This window comes from Pleuronectes platessa, chromosome 13 (assembly GCF_947347685.1).
Source record: "Pleuronectes platessa chromosome 13, fPlePla1.1, whole genome shotgun sequence".
NCBI classification, from domain to species: Eukaryota; Metazoa; Chordata; class Actinopteri; order Pleuronectiformes; family Pleuronectidae; genus Pleuronectes; species Pleuronectes platessa.
In genome coordinates, this window is record NC_070638.1 from 249,448 (window position 1) to 271,852 (window position 22,405).

A 22,405-nucleotide genomic window follows, 5' to 3' on the forward strand; every position below is an offset into this window, starting at 1 on the left:
CCCCTGAGGGTGACTCATTTCACTGAGCTGACGCTTTTATCCAAAGAGACTCAATAAGTGCATCAACCATGAAGATAAAACCCAGAACAAGAATCAAGAATGTACAATTTCTTAAAAAAAGCAAAACTACAAAGTGCTATGAGTAAGTGACTTTAAGAGCAACTGAATTGTTATATTCAAGCTGGAGTCGGATGAGGTGTGTTTTTAGTTTGCGGCGGAAGATGTGTAAACTTTCTGATGTCCGGATGTTCATGTGGAGCTGGTTCCACCGTTCAGGAGCCAGGACAGGAAACAGTCGTGATGTTGATGAGTGACAGCTGTCCCTCACAGTGAGGGAGCAACGAGCCGATTGGCCAGAGCAGAGCGGAGAGAACGGGCTGGGGTGTGACGTTTGACCAGGTCCTGGATGAAGACTGGACCTGGTCCGTTCACAGCACGGTACCAAGTACCAATGTTTTGAACCGGACGCGGGCAGCCACTGGTAACCAGTGAAGGGTGGAGCTGAGTTCCCAGGTTGGATCCCTGAGGTTCTGGTCACCTCTGACCTCTGTGTGTGCTCATTGTTCATGAATACAAGTTAATCATCGTATTATAACTGATCAATAATCATTGATAAGTTTATTGATCACAGCTGATGAGCTCTTCATGACGTCTCTTTCCACCTGTTGACATTCATAATAATAATAAATGACCAGTGTACTTTGAGGGGAGGGGGGTGTTACTCCCAGCGGCCGGCAGGTGTCGCACTCCCTGCTCCAGTTGCATGCCGGGTAGTGGATGATGGCTGAGGGCTGTGTGGAGGAATGAAGCGGCTGACCGCTGCCTGTCTCCCGGCTGAAGCGCGCTCTGTGCGGCCTCAGGTCTTTGAGCAGAGCGGAGCTATGAGGTAAACACCCGACACGGCTCAGGTCCCCGCTTCACTCGACTTTAACACGGCTGTAGCCCGTCTGTAGCCCGGCTGTGGCCCGGCTGTACCCGCCCGTAGCCCGTCTGTAGCCCGTCTGTAACCCGGCCATAGCCCGGCCAGATAGCAGCTTATCTGTAAACGCTGCTGGAGGAAGGACAGAACGATGCTAACGTGCTAAAAGACCAGCATCTGTTAGCTTAGCTTACGCTCTGTTTATATGTTAACATGTTGCGTCAGCTAGCTCCACCGTGTTCATGCGACTGTTAGCCCTGTTAGCCGGGCTGCTAGCTGACAGCCGGCTAGCATTAGCATGTCAGACACCTGGTTAGCTTCAACACACACGGGAGGGACGTCACCTCAACCATGACATCCTCACACTCACATGGCGTTTTATGGTGACGTCACCGTGTCAGTGCATGTGGAAGGCTCAACTTACCAGCTAGATGCTAACGTTAGCATGTGGGCTCAAGTCAGCTGACAGATGGGGGGTTGGGGGGGAAGTGTGTGTGAGCAGCTGTCAATCAGAGTCGATGATCAGTCAATAATCAAAACGGCCTCTGTCATTCAATAACAGTCATCTCACACACACACTCACAGCGACAGACACACACTCACAGCGACAGACACACAAAGCGACACACTCACAGTGACAGACACACTCTCACACACTCCCAGCGACAGACACACACTAACAGCGACAGACACTCACAGCAACAGACACACTCTCACACACTCACAGCGACAGACACACACTAACAGCGACAGACACTCACAGCAACAGACACACACTCTCTCTCAAACACTGATACATACATACTGCGACAGTGACAGACACACACTCACAGCGACCGACACACATTCACAGTGACAGACAGACACACACACAGTGTCTCACAAACACACACACACAGTGTCTCACAAACATACACACACACACACACACCCACACCCAGCCTAATCGAGCTGATCTTCTTCTCTGCAGGAGGACCGTACTGTTGCCTCCAGGCGTCCTGGTTGTCGGACTATGCTGTGTTTGTCCACTGGGTGGCGCCTCCTGAGCCAAGCTCACCGCCTCCCTCCCTCCCGGCCCCGCCCCGCTGCTCAGTCCGTCACCATGTACACCACCCGCCTCTACAGCACCTCGGGGGGAGGAGGAGGGGGAGGAGGTGGGGTTAAACATGGGAGAAGGGCGGGGCTGGCCGTGATGGAGGCACCCCACCCTCCTCACCACCACCTCCCCCACCACCCGACTCCACCTCCCCCTGCCTACCACCTGTACCAGGGCCGCCCCGACGCCCACAGAGGAGCACACTTCTACCACCCGCAACCTGCCCACTTGGCCCCACCCCAATTCTCCCCCCACTACCAGCACCACGCCCACTTCCACACTTATGGAGGGGGGGCTCCAGGGGGCGGGGCCGCTGCCCCTGGCAGCAAGAAGAAGACGTGGAACTTCATCCATGAGAAGATGAGCTACGACACGTTCTTCACCATGAAGCGCCTGATTGAGCGTTCGCGGCGGCCTGACGAGGTTCTGCGCTGGGTCACCCAGAACCCGGCCAAGATCTCCCACAACCACTACCCCGTCGCCCTGCAGAAGATCGGACAGCTGCTGCAGGCCGCGCCATCACCACGAACCAGAGGGGACGCCACAGAAGCCCCGGCAGGTGGAGGAGCAGAGGGGGGAGACGAACGCCAGATCCTGGAGCATCAGGACTTTCAGACGCTCTGTAACGCCATCGTCAATGACTGCGCCAAGTTTGACAACTTCAGCATTGTCAACTGTTTGTATGCTGTGGCAGCACTTGGTGAGCAACAAATTGTTTTTGTTATCAGCAGAGGTCATGTGACTTCACACACATCAAAGTAGCTGAACTAATCCTGGTTGAAGTGAAAGAGTGCAGCTTGAATCAGCTTCACCTTGAGGCCTAAGCTGTTCCACTAACACCATTCATACTGGTCTAATCAAGGCTGGTGATGAAGAGGGAGTGAAGCCACAACAGAGAACAGAAGATTCGTAGCACTGACCTCAAGTCAGCTCAATGTCAGCATTAGTATCAGAAGAAGTTGTTACAAACTCACACGTGCTGTTAATCTTCCTCCACAGCCGACATGTTTCCATTTGTTAAATGAAAAGTCAGATCTAGAGTTAATATCAGATCTGTTGAATCACTACAGAACACTTACTGTGAAGGAGCCTGATGAGGTTTGTGTGAAGCCTCTGACTCACTGACCTCATCAACTCTGTTCTGTCACATCCCAACAAACACAAACAAGGACTTGATACAAGATAAAGTACAAATACTTCAGAGTATTTAGTCTAATGAAAGTGAAGAGTGTGTTTTAAACAGAAGTAAATCTGTAAATATGAACCTTTTAGCCATAAAAAAGATGCCACAGCCACTAGAGGGCGACGTCCAGCTGAAGCCTTACAGCTGCAGAGGTGCTGGAATAGAGGGGAGGCACATCTGTGGGGGGGGGGGGGGGGGGGGCTCTTTGTCCAAGGTTTTGACTGGTTTAACTCCACAGGTTTGAGTCTGTGATGATCCTCACTAACACTCGTCCTCTATATCTCAGTGAGACACAACGAACCTGCAGAGTCACAACATGCTGAAGTGATTCATGATTTAAAATCTACAGAGTTGTGTAGGAAGATGGATCCAGTTTGATCTGCAGCTACAGAACCACAGGAAGAAGAAGTTGCTAACACTTCCTGTCAGTTACAGTTCCACCTCACCCCTGCTCTGACTTTTCACCATCACCGTTCCTCCTTCTGAGGAGTTTCTGTAACTAATCAAACCAACTGAAGACGAGACAATCGACTTCCTGTTTACGTCACATGACCAGTCTATGTAGATGGTCATGTGACATGTGTTTTTGAGGTGTGAGTGTGGGCAGAGCCATGATCAGAACTAAACTAACCAATTGGAGAGAGGTGAGCAGCCATGTGTGTGACATCATGACTGGATCAGTCGTTAATGTGGTAAATAAAAGACATAACACTTTTTAACGACATTAATCTTCTACCTGTGTCACTGCTCATCTCGCCTGTCGACATGCAGGTCTATCCAGTGACGCTCAGGTGGTCCACGTGTTGGAGGCGGAGTCTCAGTCCAGACTGAGCCAGTTTAACCAGAAGGACGTTTCCATGGTGTTCAGCTCCAGTATGAAGCTCCACCCAGGAAGTCAACACCCGCTGACCGAGGCCTGCCTAGCCGGCCTGGAGAAGAACCTGGAGAGAGAGCGCCACCCGCAGACGCTCTTCTTGTTGCTCTCGTATTACAGACTCAAGTGGCGCTCGCTGCAGCAGCAGGAGCCCGCTGCTGCAGCAGGGGGCGCTGCAACCACCACTGCTAAAACCAACCACACGCCCCCAAACCCTGAACTACTGCTTACCAACAGGTGAGAACACCTGAGACCATTCACGTGGTTGCTCTCTGTCAGTCTGATCAGTGCTAACTCTCCAGCTCTCCTCTGCAGGAAGATCTTACGTCTTGTGAAACACACTCTGGCGAGTGTCAGCGGCGTTCGTGACCAGGAGATGGCGCTGCTGGATGAGATGTTGGCGGCGTGTGCTCGAGAGGCGAGCAACAAGAGTCTGGAGTTGATCTTCAGTTCCCACCTGTTCTACCAGAACCGACAGGAGAAGTTCATCAGCAGCCTGGCAGGTGAGAATCTGACCACTTTCAACACTTTGCCACCAACAAGCCCACGACACTGATGACTCACGAGATCCATCACTGCTGATGTTATCAAAGAGGGAGGGGATAAGACTCCTCAGGAAATCAATGCAAACATGTGACCCTCTGTTCTCTCTGTCAGAGGAGCTCCCCAAGAAGGTCGACAGCATCACGCCGTACACAATGGCTCTGATTGCCAAATACATCGCTCGCCATCGCCTGAGAGAGACCCGACTGCTTGACACCATCGCAGACTTCTTGGTGAAGAAGGCGGAGTACCTGGACAGTAAGGTAAGGACAGGATGGGTGGTCGTGTGATCTTTAGTTCCTGTGAATGGGACTCAGGTGTGTCCGTCTCTGTCCTCAGGTGATCCAGAAGCTGGTGTTCCCGTTCAGCAGGATGAGCTACCGTCCGTCCAATGAGCAGCAGTTTTTCTCTGGCTTGGAGGAGGTGTTGGAGCTGAAGGCTCTCAGCTCGCCGCTCGCCACCGTCAACATCCTCATGTCTCTGTTCCAGCTGGGTCACTTCCCCAGCCTGGTGCTGCACCGCGTCTTCTCCTCTGCCTTCATCAGCAACGTCACCAGTCAGTCAAACACAATCACAACATTAGTTCCAAGGATTCATTCTCAAATTTCCTTTTAAAACATCCAAGAAGCTGGAGAGGAAGTGGCAATCTACCAGCCAAGATGATTTCCACTGGCCTGGAAAGATAGTCTGATAAATAACAAGAAAGCCAGAAGCTCCAATTATTAATAGAAGAAAATAAGAAGGACCCCAGGTTCCTCTTCACTAAACTAAATTATAACCATCAGGGAACCAAACCACCACCTCCCCCCCATGAACAGTACAGATACATGGTCCAGTTCAGAAACCATAGAACCACCTGTAGAACCAGATCTATATCTGGACCTCTGTTCTTCAGTTGATCTTCTGAACTGACGTCACTAGTTTCATCCTCAGAACCAACAACTTGTCTATGAGACTTTCTCCCAACCGGACTTTTTAATTTTCAGTTTCATATTGAATCAGATTAATGTCTTTGTTAACTGGCTGCGAACCACAAGCTTTTAAAGTAGCTGTAATTAAACCTGTGTTTAAAAGCCCACTCTACATCCAGAGGCTTCAGCTGATGGACCCACATCAAACCTTCATGTCCAGAACCCAGAAGAACCTGATGCTGAGCTGCTGTGATGACTGACACAGAACTGATCTGTCAGGATTTAGAATCATCACAGAAACAGCTGTTAACAGTTACTAACGAGCTGCTCATGTCCTCAGATGATGGACATGTCTCTGTCCTGGTCCTGTTGGATCTTAGTTCAGCATCTGACCCCACAGATCATAGGATTCTGTTAGAGAGACTGGAACCACATGTTGGGACCAGAGGAACATTAGACTGGTTTAAATCATATTATCACATAGATTTCAGTTCATGTTAACACTGACTCCTCCATGCACACACAGGTGAGTCATGGAGCTCCACAGGGTTCTGTCCCAGGACCGATGCTCTTCACCTTATATCTGCTCCTTTAGGCCACCTCCTCAGAAAGCCCCTCGTCCACTGTGACGCAGACGACACCCAGCTGTACATATATGAAGCTGATGAATCAAATCACTGAGTCCAACTTCACCTCTCAAGAACATCCAGGTCTGGATGACCCACAACTTCTTACTTCTTCATTCAGACAGAGCTCATTGTAGAGACCTCACCGGTCGGTCTCTCTCGTGCGTAAAGAGCCTTGAGATCATGTATCTTATGATTTGATGATGTACAATTAAAACAGAATTGAACATGTCTGCCCAGTCACATGTCAACACATCCCTGTGTCTCCACAGACAGTCCCTATGCCCTGATAGTCCGGAGGTACCTGTCTCTGCTGGACGCCGCCATCGAGCTGGAGTACCGCGACTACACCGGACCACGACTGCAGGAGGCCCACAAAGTCCTGATGTTTGACCACGCACTGACGGCTGACGAGGTCAACCGCAAGTACAGGTACACACACACACAGGTACCACACACACACACACAGGTACTACACACAGGTACCACACACACAGGTACTACACACACACACACAGGTACTACACACAGGTACCACACACACACAGATACCTCTCACAGGTACTAAACACCTTACAGTTACCACACACACAGGTTCTAACTGGTTCTAACTGGTTCTGACTGGTTTGTTCTGTCAGTTACAAAGGTCTGGTTGCTGAAGCTTTACGTCAGCTGGTTGGAGAACAAAACTACAAACAAGATGAAGTGCTCCCCCCAGGGTACTACACAGGTACTACACACTATGTACCACACACTGAGTACTACAGGGATAGTATTATACTTGACACTTAGTACTGCAGTACCTGTAGAGCCTGTAGTGATCACCTGACTGTCTCCAGACTTCGTGCTGTGGATGGATGGTTCTGGTCGGGTTCTAGCCGATGGTTCTGGTCGGGTTCTAGCCGATGGTTCTGGTCGGGTTCTAGCTGATGGTTCTGGTCGGGTTCTACCCGTCACACCCGGAGCGGCGCTGCTTCCTGCTTCCTGCGTCGCCATGGCGTCTAAACCGGCTGACGGCTCAGTTGCCGTGGTGACTTCAGAGTTCCAGAGGTTTTCTCCGTTTGTTCTAGAGGAAGGTGGCGAGTGTCACGTGGGCGGGGCCATGGAGCCCATCTCCTTCGTGCCCCCCCACATCCGCAGCACACCGAGGGCCACGCTGCCCTCAGGGGCCCCTCGGCCCACCAACGGGGGCCCCTTGGACTACGGCCCCTACTTTGTCCCGGCAGTGGAGTTCTACTCCAGTCTGGCTAAGGATCACTCTCTGGAGAGCCAGGACAGCTCCACGCTCAGCAGCCCCCCCTCTGAAGGACAGGGCCCCCCTGTGGAGGCCCCGGCCCCTGACTCTCTCTTCCAGTTCTCCATCGGGAAGATCCTGGAGGACGAGGGGGGGACTGGGGCCCCTGAGAGCCAGGGCACAGACTGTGCGTTGCCAGGGTTCTATGAGGGCGTGACTTATTCTGAGGTGTCGGGGGCCGACAGGGGGCCCTCAACCCCCCCACAGCTCCACCCCCCTGATCAACCAGAGCCTGATACCCCCCCGACAGACCAGAGACCAATCAGGAGGTCAGTCCACGAGTCCTGACTCACCCACCTCGTACTGACGCAAACCACCTCGTACTGACTCACCCACCTCGTACTGACTCACGCCACCTCGTACAGACGCACGCCACCTCGTACTGACTCACGCCACCTCGTACAGACTCAAGCCACCTCGTACAGACTCACGCCACCTCGTACTGACTCACGCCACCTCGTACTGACTCACCCACCTCGTACTGACTCACCCACCTCGTACTGACTCACCCACCTCGTACAGACTCACGCCACCTCGTACTGACTCACGCCACCTCGTACAGACTCACGCCACCTCGTACTGACTCACCCACCTCGTACTGACTCACCCACCTCGTACTGACTCACCCACCTCGTACAGACTCACGCCACCTCGTACTGACTCACGCCACCTCGTACTGACTCACGCCACCTCGTACAGACTCACGCCACCTCGTACTGACTCACGCCACCTCGTACAGACGCACGCCACCTCGTACTGACTCACGCCACCTCGTACTGACTCACGCCACCTCGTACTGACTCACGCCACCTCGTACTGACTCACGCCACCTCGTACTGACGCACGCCACCTCGTACTGACGCACGCCACCTCGTACTGACTCACGCCACCTCGTACTGACTCACGCCACCTCGTACTGACTCACCCACCTCGTACAGACGCACGCCACCTCGTACTGACTCACCCACCTCGTACTGACTCACGACACCTCGTACAGACACACGCCACCTCGTACTGACTCACGCCACCTCGTACTGACTCACGCCACCTCGTACTGACTCACCCACCTCGTACTGACTCACGACACCTCGTACAGACACACGCCACCTCGTACTGACTCACGCCACCTCGTACTGACTCACCCACCTCGTACTGACTCACGCCACCTCGTACTGACTCACCCACCTCGTACTGACTCACGCCACCTCGTACTGACTCACCCACCTCGTACTGACTCACGCCACCTCGTACTGACTCACCCACCTCGTACTGACGCACACCACCTCGTACTGACTCACCCACCTCGTACTGACTCACGCCACCTCGTACTGACGCACGCCACCTCGTACTGACTCACGCCACCTCGTACTGACTCACCCACCTCGTACAGACGCACGCCACCTCGTACTGACTCACCCACCTCGTACTGACTCACGACACCTCGTACAGACACACGCCACCTCGTACTGACTCACGCCACCTCGTACTGACTCACGCCACCTCGTACTGACTCACCCACCTCGTACTGACTCACGACACCTCGTACAGACACACGCCACCTCGTACTGACTCACGCCACCTCGTACTGACTCACGCCACCTCGTACTGACTCACGCCACCTGGTACTGACTCACGCCACCTCGTACTGACTCACCCACCTCGTACTGACTCACGCCACCTCGTACTGACTCACCCACCTCGTACTGACGCACACCACCTCGTACTGACTCACCCACCTCGTACTGACTCGTGGTATGATGCGAGTGACCTCATGTCATGTGACCTGGTTGTGTGTCTGCAGGGTCATCATGTCCGTCAATGACAAGTGGCATTATTGTCACAACTCTGAGGTGCTGGTTGGTTCCCGGGCGATGAGAGACCGCCACCTGAGGCTGCTGGGATACGTCATCGTCCAGGTCAGTGCCCGATGATCACATCCTAGATTCAGACCTTCCTCAGAACACGTGTAGAACATGAGAAGAACATGTTCGTCCTCGTCTCTTCAGACACGTCTGGTTGTTTAATGATCAGGAGGTGAAGGACCAAACAGATCTGACAACTTTAGATTTCTCGTTGGAAATTAAACATTTGCTTTAGAAATCAACAACAAATAAATATATATATATATATATAAATTACAAGGTAAGGGTTAGATAATGCTCCTATATTTGACATTTTTCAGTTTTTAACACCTTATGGATAAACAGGAAACATCTGAATTCTTAAAATACAAACATAGGACACATCAATGTAGCCTTCAGCCAATCAGAGCAGAGCTGTGATGTCACAGAGCTGCTGCAGCAGGAGAACATCTGATGGTGCTAACGTCTGCTAGCTTAGCCCTTACACACCACAGGAGCATGATGGAAGCATGTTGTCTTACTTCAGTTGTTTTGGATTCTGCTCTAACAGGTTAGTGTTGGTCAGCTGGTCATGTGACATGTGTCTCTTGTCCCCTCTCAGCTTCCGTATCATGAACTGGAGAAGCTGAACGGCATCGAGGAGGTGAAGACGTACCTGCATCAGAAGCTGCTGGACGTCCCACTATGACTGTGTGTGTGTGTGTGTGTGTGTGTGTGTGTGTGTGTGTGTGTGTGTGTGTGTGTGTGTGTGTGTGTGTGTGTGTGTGTGTGTGTGTGTGTGTGTGTGTGTGTGTGTGTGTGTGATTAGTTATTGATAAATCTTTATTGATCACTGAGTCTATGATTTATCAATAAAATAAATTGATAATTTACAGCTACACTGAGCAGCGTTGAAAGGGGCACGCCACTTTTTACAGAACACGTTCCAAATCCATTACTACAGCCAATTGGAACGTCTCATTTAATTATCAAGTTCATTAATTATACATTGGTTCTTAATGCACCGCAGCCGTCATGTTGAATTTAGAAGGAGGTGACAGAAGATCGTTGAACTGCTCCTTAAACGTCTCAGTGGATCACCTGCGCTCTGATTGGACGCTGCGCGAATGAACAAACGTTATTTTTTTCCGGGTGGGGGGGTGTGGTACCCGTGGTAAGGACGATGGAGCTGGGAGTGGATGCTATTATTCTGTGAAGAGGGATGAGTGTGCGTTTCAGTGTCGGGGTCAAAGCTCAGATTATTTATTTGTGTTTGAGGAAAAGAAGCTTGTTTGTATTCTATAAAACCTGAAACTGACCACGAGTCTGTTTTATTGACGCTCATCACAGCAGTTCGTTGTCAGCATGGTATTCATGTGGTTGTTTGCTCCAAATGAAATTAAACATCCAAAATCAGAAAAAGTGCATTTTTATTTTGTAATTTTTTCATAGCAGGCAGCTGATTGGAGGCTGAACACTGGCTCCTCCCTTAATGTAACTACTGACAATAGGCTCCACCCCCTCCCCTCTGCCTGTCAAACTGTACAAACCCTCCCCCCCCGTCTGTCTGTCCATCAGTTAAAAACCAACAAACACTCGATAAAAAACAAACAGTAGGAGCCAAACGCTCCGTCGCCGATTCTCATTGGTCCACAGCCTATCCCCTCCAATGAGGGGAGGAGGCGGAGCTAGTCTGAGTCAGAGTCACTGGATTCCTCCGAGGACGTTTGATCTTCATCGTCATCGTCATTCTGAGGAAAAGACAAAGTCAAACGTTTCCCCAATAACCAGCTGACTGGATGGAATGTTCGGGGGGGAAGCCTTAAGGTGTGAAACTGTAAAAAAACATGTCAATCAAACTGAATCTATGTTGCACCTGTCAATCAGATCATTGTTGCTGGGGGGGGGGGGGGGGTTGAGAGGTCGGCGGCTCGATGCCGAAGTGTTTTAAAAAAGGATCAAGTTCAGAAACCCAATGTAAATGATAACAAGGTTAATAATAAAATATTAAAAGAGAGAAAGATTATGATATAATAGATATTTAAGAAAGAATACAAAATAAAAACATTTAGGCTGAACACTTGATGTTGACTTTGATGACATCACAGGACGGAGGCGTGTCTTTTTTTATTACGTCACCAGATACTTCAGAAGTGTCGCCTGCCCCCCCCCCCCCCCCCCCAGAGTAAACTATCCCTTGAACTCTAATCCTTAACCTTAAGGGCCACTTAAGGGGAATAATAAATGATTATGTGACAGTTTTCACCTCATCGTCGCTGTCCGTGCTTCCTGACGTCTCGTCGTCTTCATCGGAGTCGGACGAACTCTTCTCGTCCTCGTCTGTGTCGGACATGTCCTGCTGGAGGACGGACACACACACAACCAGACAGACGGTACTGAGGGTTTACACCACCCACAACACTACACCCACCAGTCCCAGTAGCTGATCAATTAACCAGTGTTAATTTTGGCAGCTATTTTTGATTTAGTCTTAGTCTTAGTCTTTTGACGAAAATGCATATTAGTTTTAGTCACCTTTTAGTCATTTTAATCCTTCTTAGTTTTAGTCTAGTTTTAGTCGACGAAAACTAATTCCATTTTAGTCTAGTTTTAGTCACATTTAATAGCCACATTAAACTCCTTTTCTATAAAAACATATAACTGCAGCCTAATAGCTTAAAAATATATAAATGTGAAAACAAAAAGGGAGAGCAGGTCAGACTGGAGCCGGACACAGAAACTGAACATCGGTACAAACCAACTGCAGCTTCTGTTCTGATCAAGAAGCTGTGGTGCTGATCTCTGAGCAGCTGAGACCAGAGAAACTCTGTGTTTTCACTGTTTCCATAGTTAAGAAGCAGTCGGTCACTGAGAGGCTGCTCCACGAGAACGCGCTCTGCTTTCACTGTGTCTCTCTGAGCGAGTGCGCGAGGCGGGGGGCGGAGCTACGGACCGGAGCGCTATCTGGGGCGCACACACACACATACACAGACACACACAGACACACTCACTCGCCCGCTCCTGATACTTCATGACGGCCTGATACGATGTTTTAAAAATTATTGTGACTTAGTCAACCACCAACATTTTCGTCTCGTCTCGTCTCGTCAACGAAAATTAAAATAGATTTCGTCATAGTTTTTATTTTCAAAGATTCGTTTTCGTTACGTCTTCGTCTCGTCTTCGTCATGGAAAAAAGGTCGTTAACGAATATATTTCGTCATCGTCTTCGTCAACGAAATTAACACTGCAATTAACGTGACTCAAACCTAGAGTGTGTGATGTTTCGTGTGTAGTGTGTGCTGTTGTGTAGAATGTTACCGTAGCTCGGTAGGCCATGGCCCTCTTGCCCACGCTGACCCCCGGTGTTGCGGCTCTTGAACCGACCGCCTTCCCTTTCGCCGTCACGTGGACTTTAGCTCCGGGGCTGCTGCGAGCTTTAGTGGTGCTGCGACGTTTCTGACACAACAACAAACACACAATGTCTGAGTGAAAACACACACAGCCGCTTAGTGATTGTTTGTATGCAATTCATTATTTAATAGTAATAATTCAAGTCAAAGTCTTTCATGTAAACATACATTAGCATTATTCCACATTAGCTTACCTGCTAATGCTAACGTTATACCTCACAAAACTATTAATGAAGGATTGTCTATTGTTCTCCTCTCTGATGTCACTGATGATGTCATGCTTGACGGACATGACACTCGTTATCAGATGCGACCGAGCGCTTCTATTTTAACCTGCGCTGCTTTTCCCGTCTTTACGGTAGTGAATCCTGTCAGAGGAAAGTTCAAGTTGTTTAGTTGTTCATGTTTGTTGAGATTGTTTATATTTGTAATGTAGTCATATATTAAGAAAAAGAAGAAATGGGGACACAAATGTATTAATTTCAGCTAAATGTAGATTGTCCTATATTAGAGCCTCGTCCATCAAGCTCTAATATAGAACTTTAAAAGGCAGATTAGCAATAGCGACTTCCAGGCACATTTGGGTTTTGTCAGATTTGTTTGTATTTAAGAGATGATTAAATAAATATAAATGACAAGTTTTTGTATTTTATTTTTGATAAATACATTATTATATTAATCAAGTAATACAAAATTATCGTTAGATTAATCGATTAAAAAAAAGTGTGCAGCCCTAGTGCTAATATCGCAGAAGCCCTCGGACACAGTATTCATGTTACTCAGGCTTCATTTCTACTAATATTATGTTATCAAAGAGTCGTGTTTAATTATGAACTCGCGTGGAGCAGGCTGCCCCCTGCAGGTGAAGAAACTCACTGAGGAAGAGAACTCCTGGTAGACGGCTCGATCCTGAGGAGAGAGAGACTGAAGCAGAAGAAGACAACGTTTGATGAACACGGAATTAACGAATGAAAAACAAGTGATTGACAGTGATGAGGTCACTCGGCGTACCTTGACCCAGGCCTCCAGCTCGGCCTTGTACTCCACCTGCTGCTCCTCCACCTGCTTCTTGTACTTGTCTTTCTGACTCTGACTCAGTTTGTGCCATCGCTTCCCGATCTCCACCATCCGCTCCTTCAGACTGAAGTGGTTCAGCTCGCCATTGGTCAGCAGCTCCTGGGAGAACATCTGATACCCGCTCCTATTGGACGAGACCGAAGACAGGGGGTGGGGCTTACTACAGTTCATCGCATTTAACCCTTTAACCCCATGAGAAGTTTAATATATTGACTGAAACATAATTATTAATCAATAAAAATGTGCTTCACACGATGAGTTGTCATATTTAAGATCTTTGTAATGTTATAAAACATATATAATCTGTATTTAAATCAGTCAATAAAAACTATTTCACGTCTCATGTTCTGTTACATGTTCTCGTCACGTTCCGTTAAATCACTCACACTGGAGGTTTCTTTGGTTCCCCGTCAAACTTGGGTTTCCTCTGAGTCGGACCTGCGGCCGGAGCCCTCATCTCCAACAGCTCCCTCTGCAGGAGAGCAACAGTCAGTGCAACACAAATCAACAAACGTACCGTCACCGACACGTCACGTGGGGGAAGGGTCAGGGCTAGGGGCGGAGCGTGGCTCACTGACCACATGCTGGTACTGAACCTCATAACGCTTCTGGTCCTCCGCCGCCCTCTTGATCCACGGAATCTTCTCCTTCTTCTCCATCGACTTCCAAGTTGCCTCCATCGCCGCCTGCGTCTTCCTGCGGTCGCTCTGAGACACGGACACATGACCAGCACAGGGTTCACTTTCAGTGTGAAGCAGCAGCACGACAGCGTTCACGTCCAGGAGGTCATTATTCATCAAGGGTTAGAGCGGCCGTCCTCTAACCAGAAGGTCAGCGGTTTGATCCCAGTCTTCCCTATGCCGAAGTGCCCTTGGGCAAAATACTGAGCGCTAAATTGCCCCTTATATTGAAAGTACTGTTTAGCAGCAGGTTTAGGTCGTTAGCAACGGGTTTAGGTTGTTAGCAGCGGCTTTAGGTCGTTAGCAGCAGGTTTAGGTCGTTAGCAGCGGCTTTAGGTCGTTAGCAGCGGCTTTAGGTCGTTAGCAGCGGGTTTAGGTCGTTAGCAACGGCTTTAGGTCGTTAGCAGCGGGTTTAGGTCGTTAGCAGCGGCTTTAGGTCGTTAGCAGCGGCTTTAGGTCGTTAGCAGCGGCTTTAGGTCGTTAGCAGCGGGTTTAGGTCGTTAGCAGCGGGTTTAGGTCGTTAGTTTAGGTCGTTAGCAGCAGGTTTAGGTCGTTAGTTTAGGTCATTAGCAGCGGGTTTAGGTCGTTAGTTTAGGTCGTTAGCAGCGGGTTTAGGTCGTTAGCAGCGGGTTTAGGTCGTTAGCAGCGGCTTTAGGTCGTAAGCAGCGGGTTTAGGTCGTTAGCAGCGGGTTTAGGTCGTTAACAGCGGGTTTAGATCGTTACCAGCGGGTTTAGGGTTAGGTTTAGGGTTAGGTCGTGCAGCGGGTTGGGGTCGTTAGCAGCGGGTTTAGGGTTAGGTTTAGGGTTAGGTCGTGCAGCGGGTTTAGGTCGTTACCAGCGGGTTTAGGTCGTTACCAGCGGGTTTAGGGTTAGGTTTAGGGTTAGGTCGTGCAGCGGGTTGGGGTCGTTAGCAGCGGGTTTAGGTCGTTAGCAGCGGGTTTAGGTCGTTAGTTTAGGTCGTTAGCAGCAGGTTTAGGTCGTTAGCAGCAGGTTTAGGTCGTTAGCAGCGGGTTTAGGTCGTTAGTTTAGGTCGTTAGCAGCGGGTTTAGGTCGTTAGTTTAGGTCGTTAGCAGCAGGTTTAGGTCGTTAGCAGCGGGTTTAGGTCGTTAGCAGCGGCTTTAGGTCGTTAGCAGCGGGTTTAGGTCGTTAGCAGCGGGTTTAGGTCGTTAGCAGCGGCTTTAGGTCGTTAGCAGCGGCTTTAGGTCGTTAGTTTAGGTCATTAGCAGCGGGTTTAGGTCGTTAGGTTAGGTCGTTAGCAGCGGGTTTAGGTCGTTAGCAGCGGGTTTAGATCGTTAGCAGCAGGTTTAGGTCGTTAGCAGCGGGTTTAGGTCGTTAGCAGCGGGTTTAGATCGTTAGCAGCGGGTTTAGGTCGTTAGCAGCGGGTTTAGGTCGTTAGCAGCGGGTTTAGGTCGTTAGCAGCGGGTTTAGGTCGTTAGCAGCGGGTTTAGGTCGTTAGTTTAGGTCGTTAGCAGCGGGTTTAGGTCGTTAGTTTAGGTCGTTAGCAGCGGGTTTAGGTCGTTAGCAGCGGGTTTAGGTCGTTAGCAGCGGGTTTAGGTCGTTAGTTTAGGTCGTTAGCAGCAGGTTTAGGTCGTTAGCAGCAGGTTTAGGTCGTTAGCAGCGGGTTTAGGTCGTTAGTTTAGGTCGTTAGCAGCGGGTTTAGGTCGTTAGTTTAGGTCGTTAGCAGCAGGTTTAGGTCGTTAGCAGCGGGTTTAGGTCGTTAGCAGCGGGTTTAGGTCGTTAGCAGCGGGTTTAGGTCGTTAGCAGCGGGTTTAGGTCGTTAGCAGCGGGTTTAGGTCGTTAGCAACGGCTTTAGGTCGTTAGCAGCGGGTTTAGGTCGTTAGCAGCGGCTTTAGGTCGTTAGCAGCGGCTTTAGGTCGTTAGCAGCGGCTTTAGGTCGTTAGCAGCGGGTTTAGGTCGTTAGCAGCGGGTTTAGGTCGTTAGCAGCGGGTTTAGGTCGTTAGTTTAGGTCGTTAGCAGCAGGTTTAGGTCGTTAGTTTAGGTCATTAGCAGCGGGTTTAGGTCGTTAGTTTAGGTCGTTAGCAGCGGGTTTAGGTCGTTAGCAGCGGGTTTAGGTCGTTAGCAGCGGGTTTAGGTCGTTAGCAGCGGGTTTAGGTCGTTAGCAGCGGGTTTAGGTCGTTAGCAGCGGGTTTAGGTCGTTAGCAGCGGGTTTAGGTCGTTAGCAGCGGGTTTAGGTCGTTAGCAGGTTGTTGGATCGTTTCTCGTCATTACATCAAATTGTGGCATTTGATATTTTTCTCTTCAGAGGATGAAACAATAGAACTCACTCTGTATTTTACTAAATAATCTCCGATCACGCTGTGCTGCCACGTTTCTTCTGCTGTCTTTGGCGTCTCTGGAAGCTTCGCCGTCTTCTTCCCGTCCCGTCTTTCTTTCGGCGTTACGGCAGCTACCCCAAATTCTGGCTCCACCTCCCGACACCGACCCTGGAATCAAATGAGAAACAGCGCCCCCTGTTAGCTTACAGTTCCAGAGATATAGGATTTAATTACTTCAGATTTAATGACGAGAAGTGATTTCTGACCTTGAGAGACGGAGACTTGGCTCGGCGAGGGTTGGAAGCCACACCCACACTCAATCTGCCCCCGCCCGGTTTCTCCTCCGTCAGGACCCGGTCTCGTTCCTCTTCTGGCAGACTCTGAACAAACAATGACTCTATGAGCTCCAATCCTTTCATTGGCTCATCCGCTGCTCTGAGTTAGTGTGACATCACAAGACATCATGGTTTTAACTTACTCCCTCCCCCCACACAACAGTTTTTTATATTAATGTTTGTGCTTCATTTGTGTTTGAATCCAGATGACTTGATGTGTGTTGACATGACGTACCTCCAGAAACCTCTTCAGGTCCACGTCGTACTGCTTCTTTTTCTGGTCGGACACAGATCAGACGCATGAGGTCACTTCTCAGTCACATGACGTCAATGTGACATAAGCATGTTGATACCGACCTGCTCGCAGCGTTTCTGGAACATATCTTTCTCTTTTTGCGTCATAACTTTCCACTGTTTACTGCAGAGAACCATGCGCTCGGTGCTGGGGACATCCTTCATGTTCACCATCAGCTCCGCACAGTACAGAGAGTAGCCATTACTATTCACAAACACACACACAACCACAATTAGCCAGCAATCAGCTAGCTTGTGCTGTGTGTGTCAGCCTGTTAGCATCGTCTTAAACATATAGTGTATAATACAAACCATTAAACACATTCATTGACACTTACTACTGTAATTTGTAAGCTCGTCATGTTTGATCTGTTTGTTGTCGTTACTGTGGTGTTTGTTGATCACGACTCACGGTGGTGGTTTTGTCGGTCTGCCATCGAACTTGTCCTTCAGTTGTCGCTCTGCTTTGGTGAGGACGGAACGAACGTGATCATCTGAGTTCACATCTGGATGAGCTTCATGATATACTCTCATGCTGTCCTACACACACAGAGACACACAGAGACACACACACACACACACACACACACACACACACACACACACACACACACACACACACACACACACACACACACACACACACACACACACACACACACACACACACACACACACACACACACACACACACACTTTTGGTTCAGTTCTGGCTCAGGTCTGGTGTAGGTCTGGTTCAGGTCTGTTTTATGAGTCTCAGGTCTGGTTCAGGTCTGGCTCAGGTCTGGTTCAGGTCTGGTGTATGTCTGGTTCAGGTCTGGCTCAGGTCTGGCTCAGGTCTGGCTCAGGTCTGTTTTATGAGTCTCAGGTCTGGTTCAGGTCTGGTTCAGGTCTGGCTCAGATCTCGCTCAGGTCTGGTACCTCGTAGTCCTTCTGCAGCTCCAGGGCCTTGCTGATCCACTTCAGCCGTCTCTTGTCAGAGAGCTGGGACCACTGTCTCCTCAGCGCCTCCTTCAGCTCCTTTGGACTAACCTGAAACACGGCACACGTCAGTTAGCATGTTGCCTACACAGCTGTCATTCACATGTTCTGATCCAGAACAAGATCCACATCCATCTTCTACTTCAGATCCTGTGCTTATTCACACAGACTTGTGTAAGTGTGTGTGTGTGTAAGTGTGTGTGTGTAAGTGTGTGTGTGTGTAAGTGTGTACCTCTGGATGCAGCTTCATGTACGTCTTCTTCTCGTGGTTGTACCACAGCTGTTGTGGAGTTTTCGGTTTCTCCGGCAGATCGGACTTCTTCCTGTCCTCCATCAGCTCCGGATGCTCCTCCCTGCAGGTCAGCTGACGTTAGCATCATAATGCTAACACCACACGCTACATCACTGTGTTTTACAGGGACACGTTACAGTTCACTACCTTCAACTGTTTGACTATAGTCCAGAAACTGGTCCGTCAACATTAGCTGACAGTTATTAAAAAGTTTAGTTAACGTAAGTTGATAGCTAATTAACAGGTTAGTTAACGTACTTGAATCGAGCCATGTTCTTCTCAAACTCTTCTTTCTCTCGTTGAAACTCTGTGATGTATTTTTGCTGCAGGAAAATAAAACGTTATTAATTATGATGATTATCGAAGGCTCGTATTAGCTGTGGATCGGACTAAGCTGTGATTGGTCATTGACCGTGACTTGTATCTGAGCTGTGATTGGTCGTTGAGGCTTGTCAAACCTTCTTCTTGTCGGGCAGCTCTTTGTATTTCTTGGAGAGAATCTTGGTGAGATCCAAGTTGCTCATCTCCGGGTGGATTTTTGCATATTTGGCTCGTTTCTCCATGAAGAAGCGAAAGTAGGGGGTCAGAGGTTTCTTAGGGAAATCTGGGTGAGTCTGAAGAGAAGAGTTGACGTTAGTGTTCACGGGTTTGGAGACTTCTCTTCTGCTTCTGGTTCTACTGTTTGTAGTAAATGTTAATGTGAGCCGACTCAGTTCACTCACCTTCAGTTTCTTTCCTTTGTACGGATTCTTCACAAACTCGATGGCGTCCACGATGAGCTCCGTCATCGTCCTGTACTTACGAACCTGAAAGACAGGAAGAGTTCCAGTGATGATGTCATGTGTGATGGAGTTAACTTCATTAGACAAAACTAAACGAAAAAAGAACAGGACTGAATATGAACGCTTGTCACAGAACTTAGACAATAACACGTAAAAGGTCAAAGCTTCCTCAGGGGTCCTCAGGGTCAGTGGAGATTATTCACAGGAGCTTGTTAATCTTTTACACTTGTCATGAAAAAGTCAATCAATCAATCAAATGAATCAATAAAGTGAGAACTGAGTCGAGCTGAACACGATGCTACATGAACAATTTGATGTGGTGAGTCCAGAAGACAGTTTTAGTCTGGAGGTTCTCAACAGAACATTTTAACACTGAAGAAACATCACAGATCCAATCACCTGAAAAGAAACCTGCTGAAGTGACACCTCAGAGGTCCTGGCTCTTACCTCAGTCGACACTTTCTGCCACTTCTGGCGACACATGTCTCCGGTGAAGCTGCCGAAACAAACTTTCTCCCAGTCGAAGTGCGACTCTGTGGTTTTATACTTCATGGAGTCTACGTCCGGCAGCAGACTGCGAATCCTCTCCAGCAGAGTGAGACAGTCCTCCTTACTCCAGTCATCTGCACACACGCACACACACACACACACACACACACGCACACACAATCAACACGTTCCCTCCATCTGTGGTTCTTAGCTCATTGGTTCCTGCTAGATGTGTCAGTCATCATAGACACTGTGTCAGTTCATTAACAACACCTGGACAATAATGAAAGAGTCTGTAATAATGCATAAAATAAAACTAATTAATGATTCAAAACGTCCCTTTAAAAACGTCTGTCATTTAACCTCAACAAACAGCAGGAGGCGTAAAACAGAAGTGTGTAGAGGTCAAAGGTCACAGTCAGTTACCTGGTCCACTTTTGACCCTGGAGCTCTGAGACGCAGATAGGCTGCTGCTGCCGTTCATCACGCAGCAGGCTCCTCCCTCCTGAACAAACACATGGTGACAGTAAGGACCCGGGATGCTAGTGAAATGTGTGCATGACGTTTAAAGGGCAGTAGAAGAAGAACCATGCTGGGATGTAATCTACTGTCTCGAGAGAATAAGTCTCTGTTAAAGGGAGAGTTCACCCGAAAATGTAATTCCCTCATCTCCTCACCACTTTGATGGAGGGGGGGGGTTCACTGTTTAAGCAGTGAAACACGGTGGAAACAACCTCGATCTCTTCGGACTTGGCTGCTACAGAGTTCACTTCTGTCTGAGGCCCCCCCCCCCCATCGCATGCTCGTGGAGTCCTCATCTCAGTCGGTCAGAGACTTCCTGTCCTGACGTCTCCTTTGCCTCGTTTATCACCACCTTTCATTTCTTGGTAAATATGAGTTTGAATTCTTCATGGAGCTCGATGATCATCTGTTGATCTGTTGCAAAGCACCTTTGTTTGTCTTTCAGGGACATTGTCCTCTTTTCTAAAGTCGATTATTCTGGGCTTATTAAAGCCAGGATAGAATCAGCCTGGATTAGAACGGAATGAATTGTGTGAGACCGTTTCACTTACACCAGGACGAGCTCAGCTGCTCTGAGGAGTGTGTGGGGTCTCGGACTGAGCACGGGGGGCGCTAGAGAGCTTCGTATTAATCCGCTGACTCGGTTAACGAGCCGGAAAGAGCCGAACATCTGCATGTGCTTATCGAACATTGATCGGTTTGATCGATCTGGAGCAGCAGGGGGCCTCCAGCTGCTCGGTGGTGGCGGCTGTCCCCCGGCAGGAGGCAGCACTGAGCTGCGCTGGCACGAGGGGAGCTGCACGAGCTGCACGAGCTAACGTCACGTTGGATTTAACGAGAAAAAACGAGTGAAAGTGAAAAAAGAGAAACGGTTGAAAGTGTAGCAGCGGCGTCGTGTTGTTGATCTAAAGTGTGAAACGAAGAAAATGTGTTTGTGTTGTTTTCACATTAATTCTTGTTGTGTGTGTTTTCACTGTTAAACCCCGTCGACGGATGAAGCCGCAGCTCAGCGGGAGGACGAGTCGCTGCTGCCCCACAAGCCTCACTGCGAGGCCGCCATGAATGTTCAGCAGACTCGGGGACCAACGAGCAGAGAACCAGAGAAATCTGTTTAAAATCGCAACTTACTACTCACCTTCCGGCTCAGACAGAAGCCCGGGTTCACGCTGCACACCACGGGGCTCGTTAGGATTATTTCAGGACTTTCAAAGTGTGTATTTTTCAGCGTTAAACCCCGGGGAGTCAGGTCGAAACGAATCCGACAAAAGGAGCGTCTAGTCCGGTATGAAACTCCGCCCAGCGCCGCAGGGGGAGGAACTCCGGGGAAAGCATGAGGACAAAGGCGGAGGATGAAACCAGAGACAGCGGCTCCGAGCCGGGGCCGCTGCAGACTCACAAACACCAAACACATTTTATTCCGAATATCAGCGGCTTCACACACATTTAACAGCCGGGCATCAGAGGCTCCACCGCCGCTCACACTCAGGCCCGGGGCCCGGGAGGAGAGCGCGGCTCCAGGCCCCGAGAGGAAGAACCAAAGTGTCCCCGCTGCTGCGCTCTCCCTCCCCGGCCTGTGGCTGATGATCAGCGGCTCGGAGGCGACAGAGAGGCCGCCTCCACATGACGGCCCTCCCGCTGACAGCGCACCGTCTGCCGGGTCGGAGCTCCCAGTCAGCGGCCCCCTCCCACACACCGCCGGGGAGGGACGAGCCAATCACCGATCAATCAATACATCCACCTGATCGAGACACCTGTCCCCCGGAAGTGTCCATAGGTGTGTCCGTGGAGGGGCGGGGCTTTAATCCACTTTAACTAATGAAATACAGTTAATATATTCAGGATGTTTATTCAGTGTTTATTAATCATATGAACTTGTTGCCTCCCCCCCCCCCCCCCCATCACACAGAATGTCAACAAACACAAAGCCCCACGAGTACCCAGAAATCTGAAGAATGAGGAAGAATTTAATTTAATTGT

General features: G+C 49.5%; 2 protein-coding genes across 14 annotated transcripts; one reads left to right on the top strand and one right to left on the bottom strand.

The window, feature by feature from the left end:
* The first annotated feature begins 754 nt into the window (after positions 1–754).
* On the top strand, positions 755–10,709 carry fastk (Fas-activated serine/threonine kinase). The gene is made up of 11 exons (XM_053438014.1): positions 755–886; positions 1,890–2,715; positions 3,970–4,309; positions 4,388–4,575; positions 4,730–4,878; positions 4,955–5,171; positions 6,425–6,584; positions 6,791–6,882; positions 6,992–7,715; positions 9,248–9,362; positions 9,910–10,709. The coding sequence occupies exons 2-11, from the start codon at positions 1,932–1,934 to the stop codon at positions 9,994–9,996; spliced, it is 2,856 nt and encodes a 951-aa protein (XP_053293989.1). The 5' UTR covers positions 755–886; positions 1,890–1,931; the 3' UTR covers positions 9,997–10,709.
* ubtfl (upstream binding transcription factor, like) lies at positions 10,700–21,854 on the bottom strand. 13 transcript variants are annotated; one of them, XM_053438022.1, is made up of 20 exons: positions 21,564–21,854; positions 20,333–20,411; positions 19,865–20,040; positions 19,358–19,441; positions 19,094–19,249; positions 18,894–18,958; positions 18,576–18,696; positions 18,284–18,394; positions 17,775–17,902; positions 17,426–17,567; positions 17,304–17,345; positions 17,000–17,113; positions 16,743–16,901; positions 14,374–14,484; positions 14,164–14,249; positions 13,712–13,901; positions 13,577–13,624; positions 12,609–12,746; positions 11,554–11,646; positions 10,700–11,122 (listed from the first exon to the last, which is right to left on the bottom strand). In XM_053438022.1, the coding sequence occupies exons 1-20, from the start codon at positions 21,837–21,839 to the stop codon at positions 10,976–10,978; spliced, it is 2,466 nt and encodes an 821-aa protein (XP_053293997.1). In that variant the 5' UTR covers positions 21,840–21,854; the 3' UTR covers positions 10,700–10,975. The 13 variants fall into 13 exon arrangements, 12 of the variants coding, with proteins under 12 accessions (XP_053293997.1, XP_053293998.1, XP_053293995.1 ...); XM_053438023.1 differs by having other exon boundaries at positions 10,700–11,038; positions 14,356–14,484; XM_053438020.1 differs by having other exon boundaries at positions 14,356–14,484.
* Between the last annotated feature and the right edge of the window lie 551 nt (positions 21,855–22,405).

Bases quoted from the DNA above. Each gene is read 5' to 3' on its own strand.
- fastk (XM_053438014.1), top strand. From the start codon at position 1,932: ATGCTGTGTTTGTCCACTGGGTGGCGCCTCCTGAGCCAAGCTCACCGC. The intron at 4,310-4,387 runs GTGAGAACACCT...TCTCCTCTGCAG, and splicing joins GAACTACTGCTTACCAACAG to GAAGATCTTACGTCTTGTGA. The intron at 6,585-6,790 runs GTACACACACAC...TTGTTCTGTCAG, and splicing joins GAGGTCAACCGCAAGTACAG to TTACAAAGGTCTGGTTGCTG.
- ubtfl (XM_053438016.1), bottom strand. From the start codon at position 21,839: ATGTGTTTGGTGTTTGTGAGTCTGCAGCGGCCCCGGCTCGGAGCCGCT. The intron at 19,442-19,864 runs GTAAGAGCCAGG...CCTGTCTTTCAG, and splicing joins GGCAGAAAGTGTCGACTGAG to GTTCGTAAGTACAGGACGAT. The intron at 16,902-16,999 runs GTCAGAAATCAC...ATTTGATTCCAG, and splicing joins CCAAGTCTCCGTCTCTCAAG to GGTCGGTGTCGGGAGGTGGA.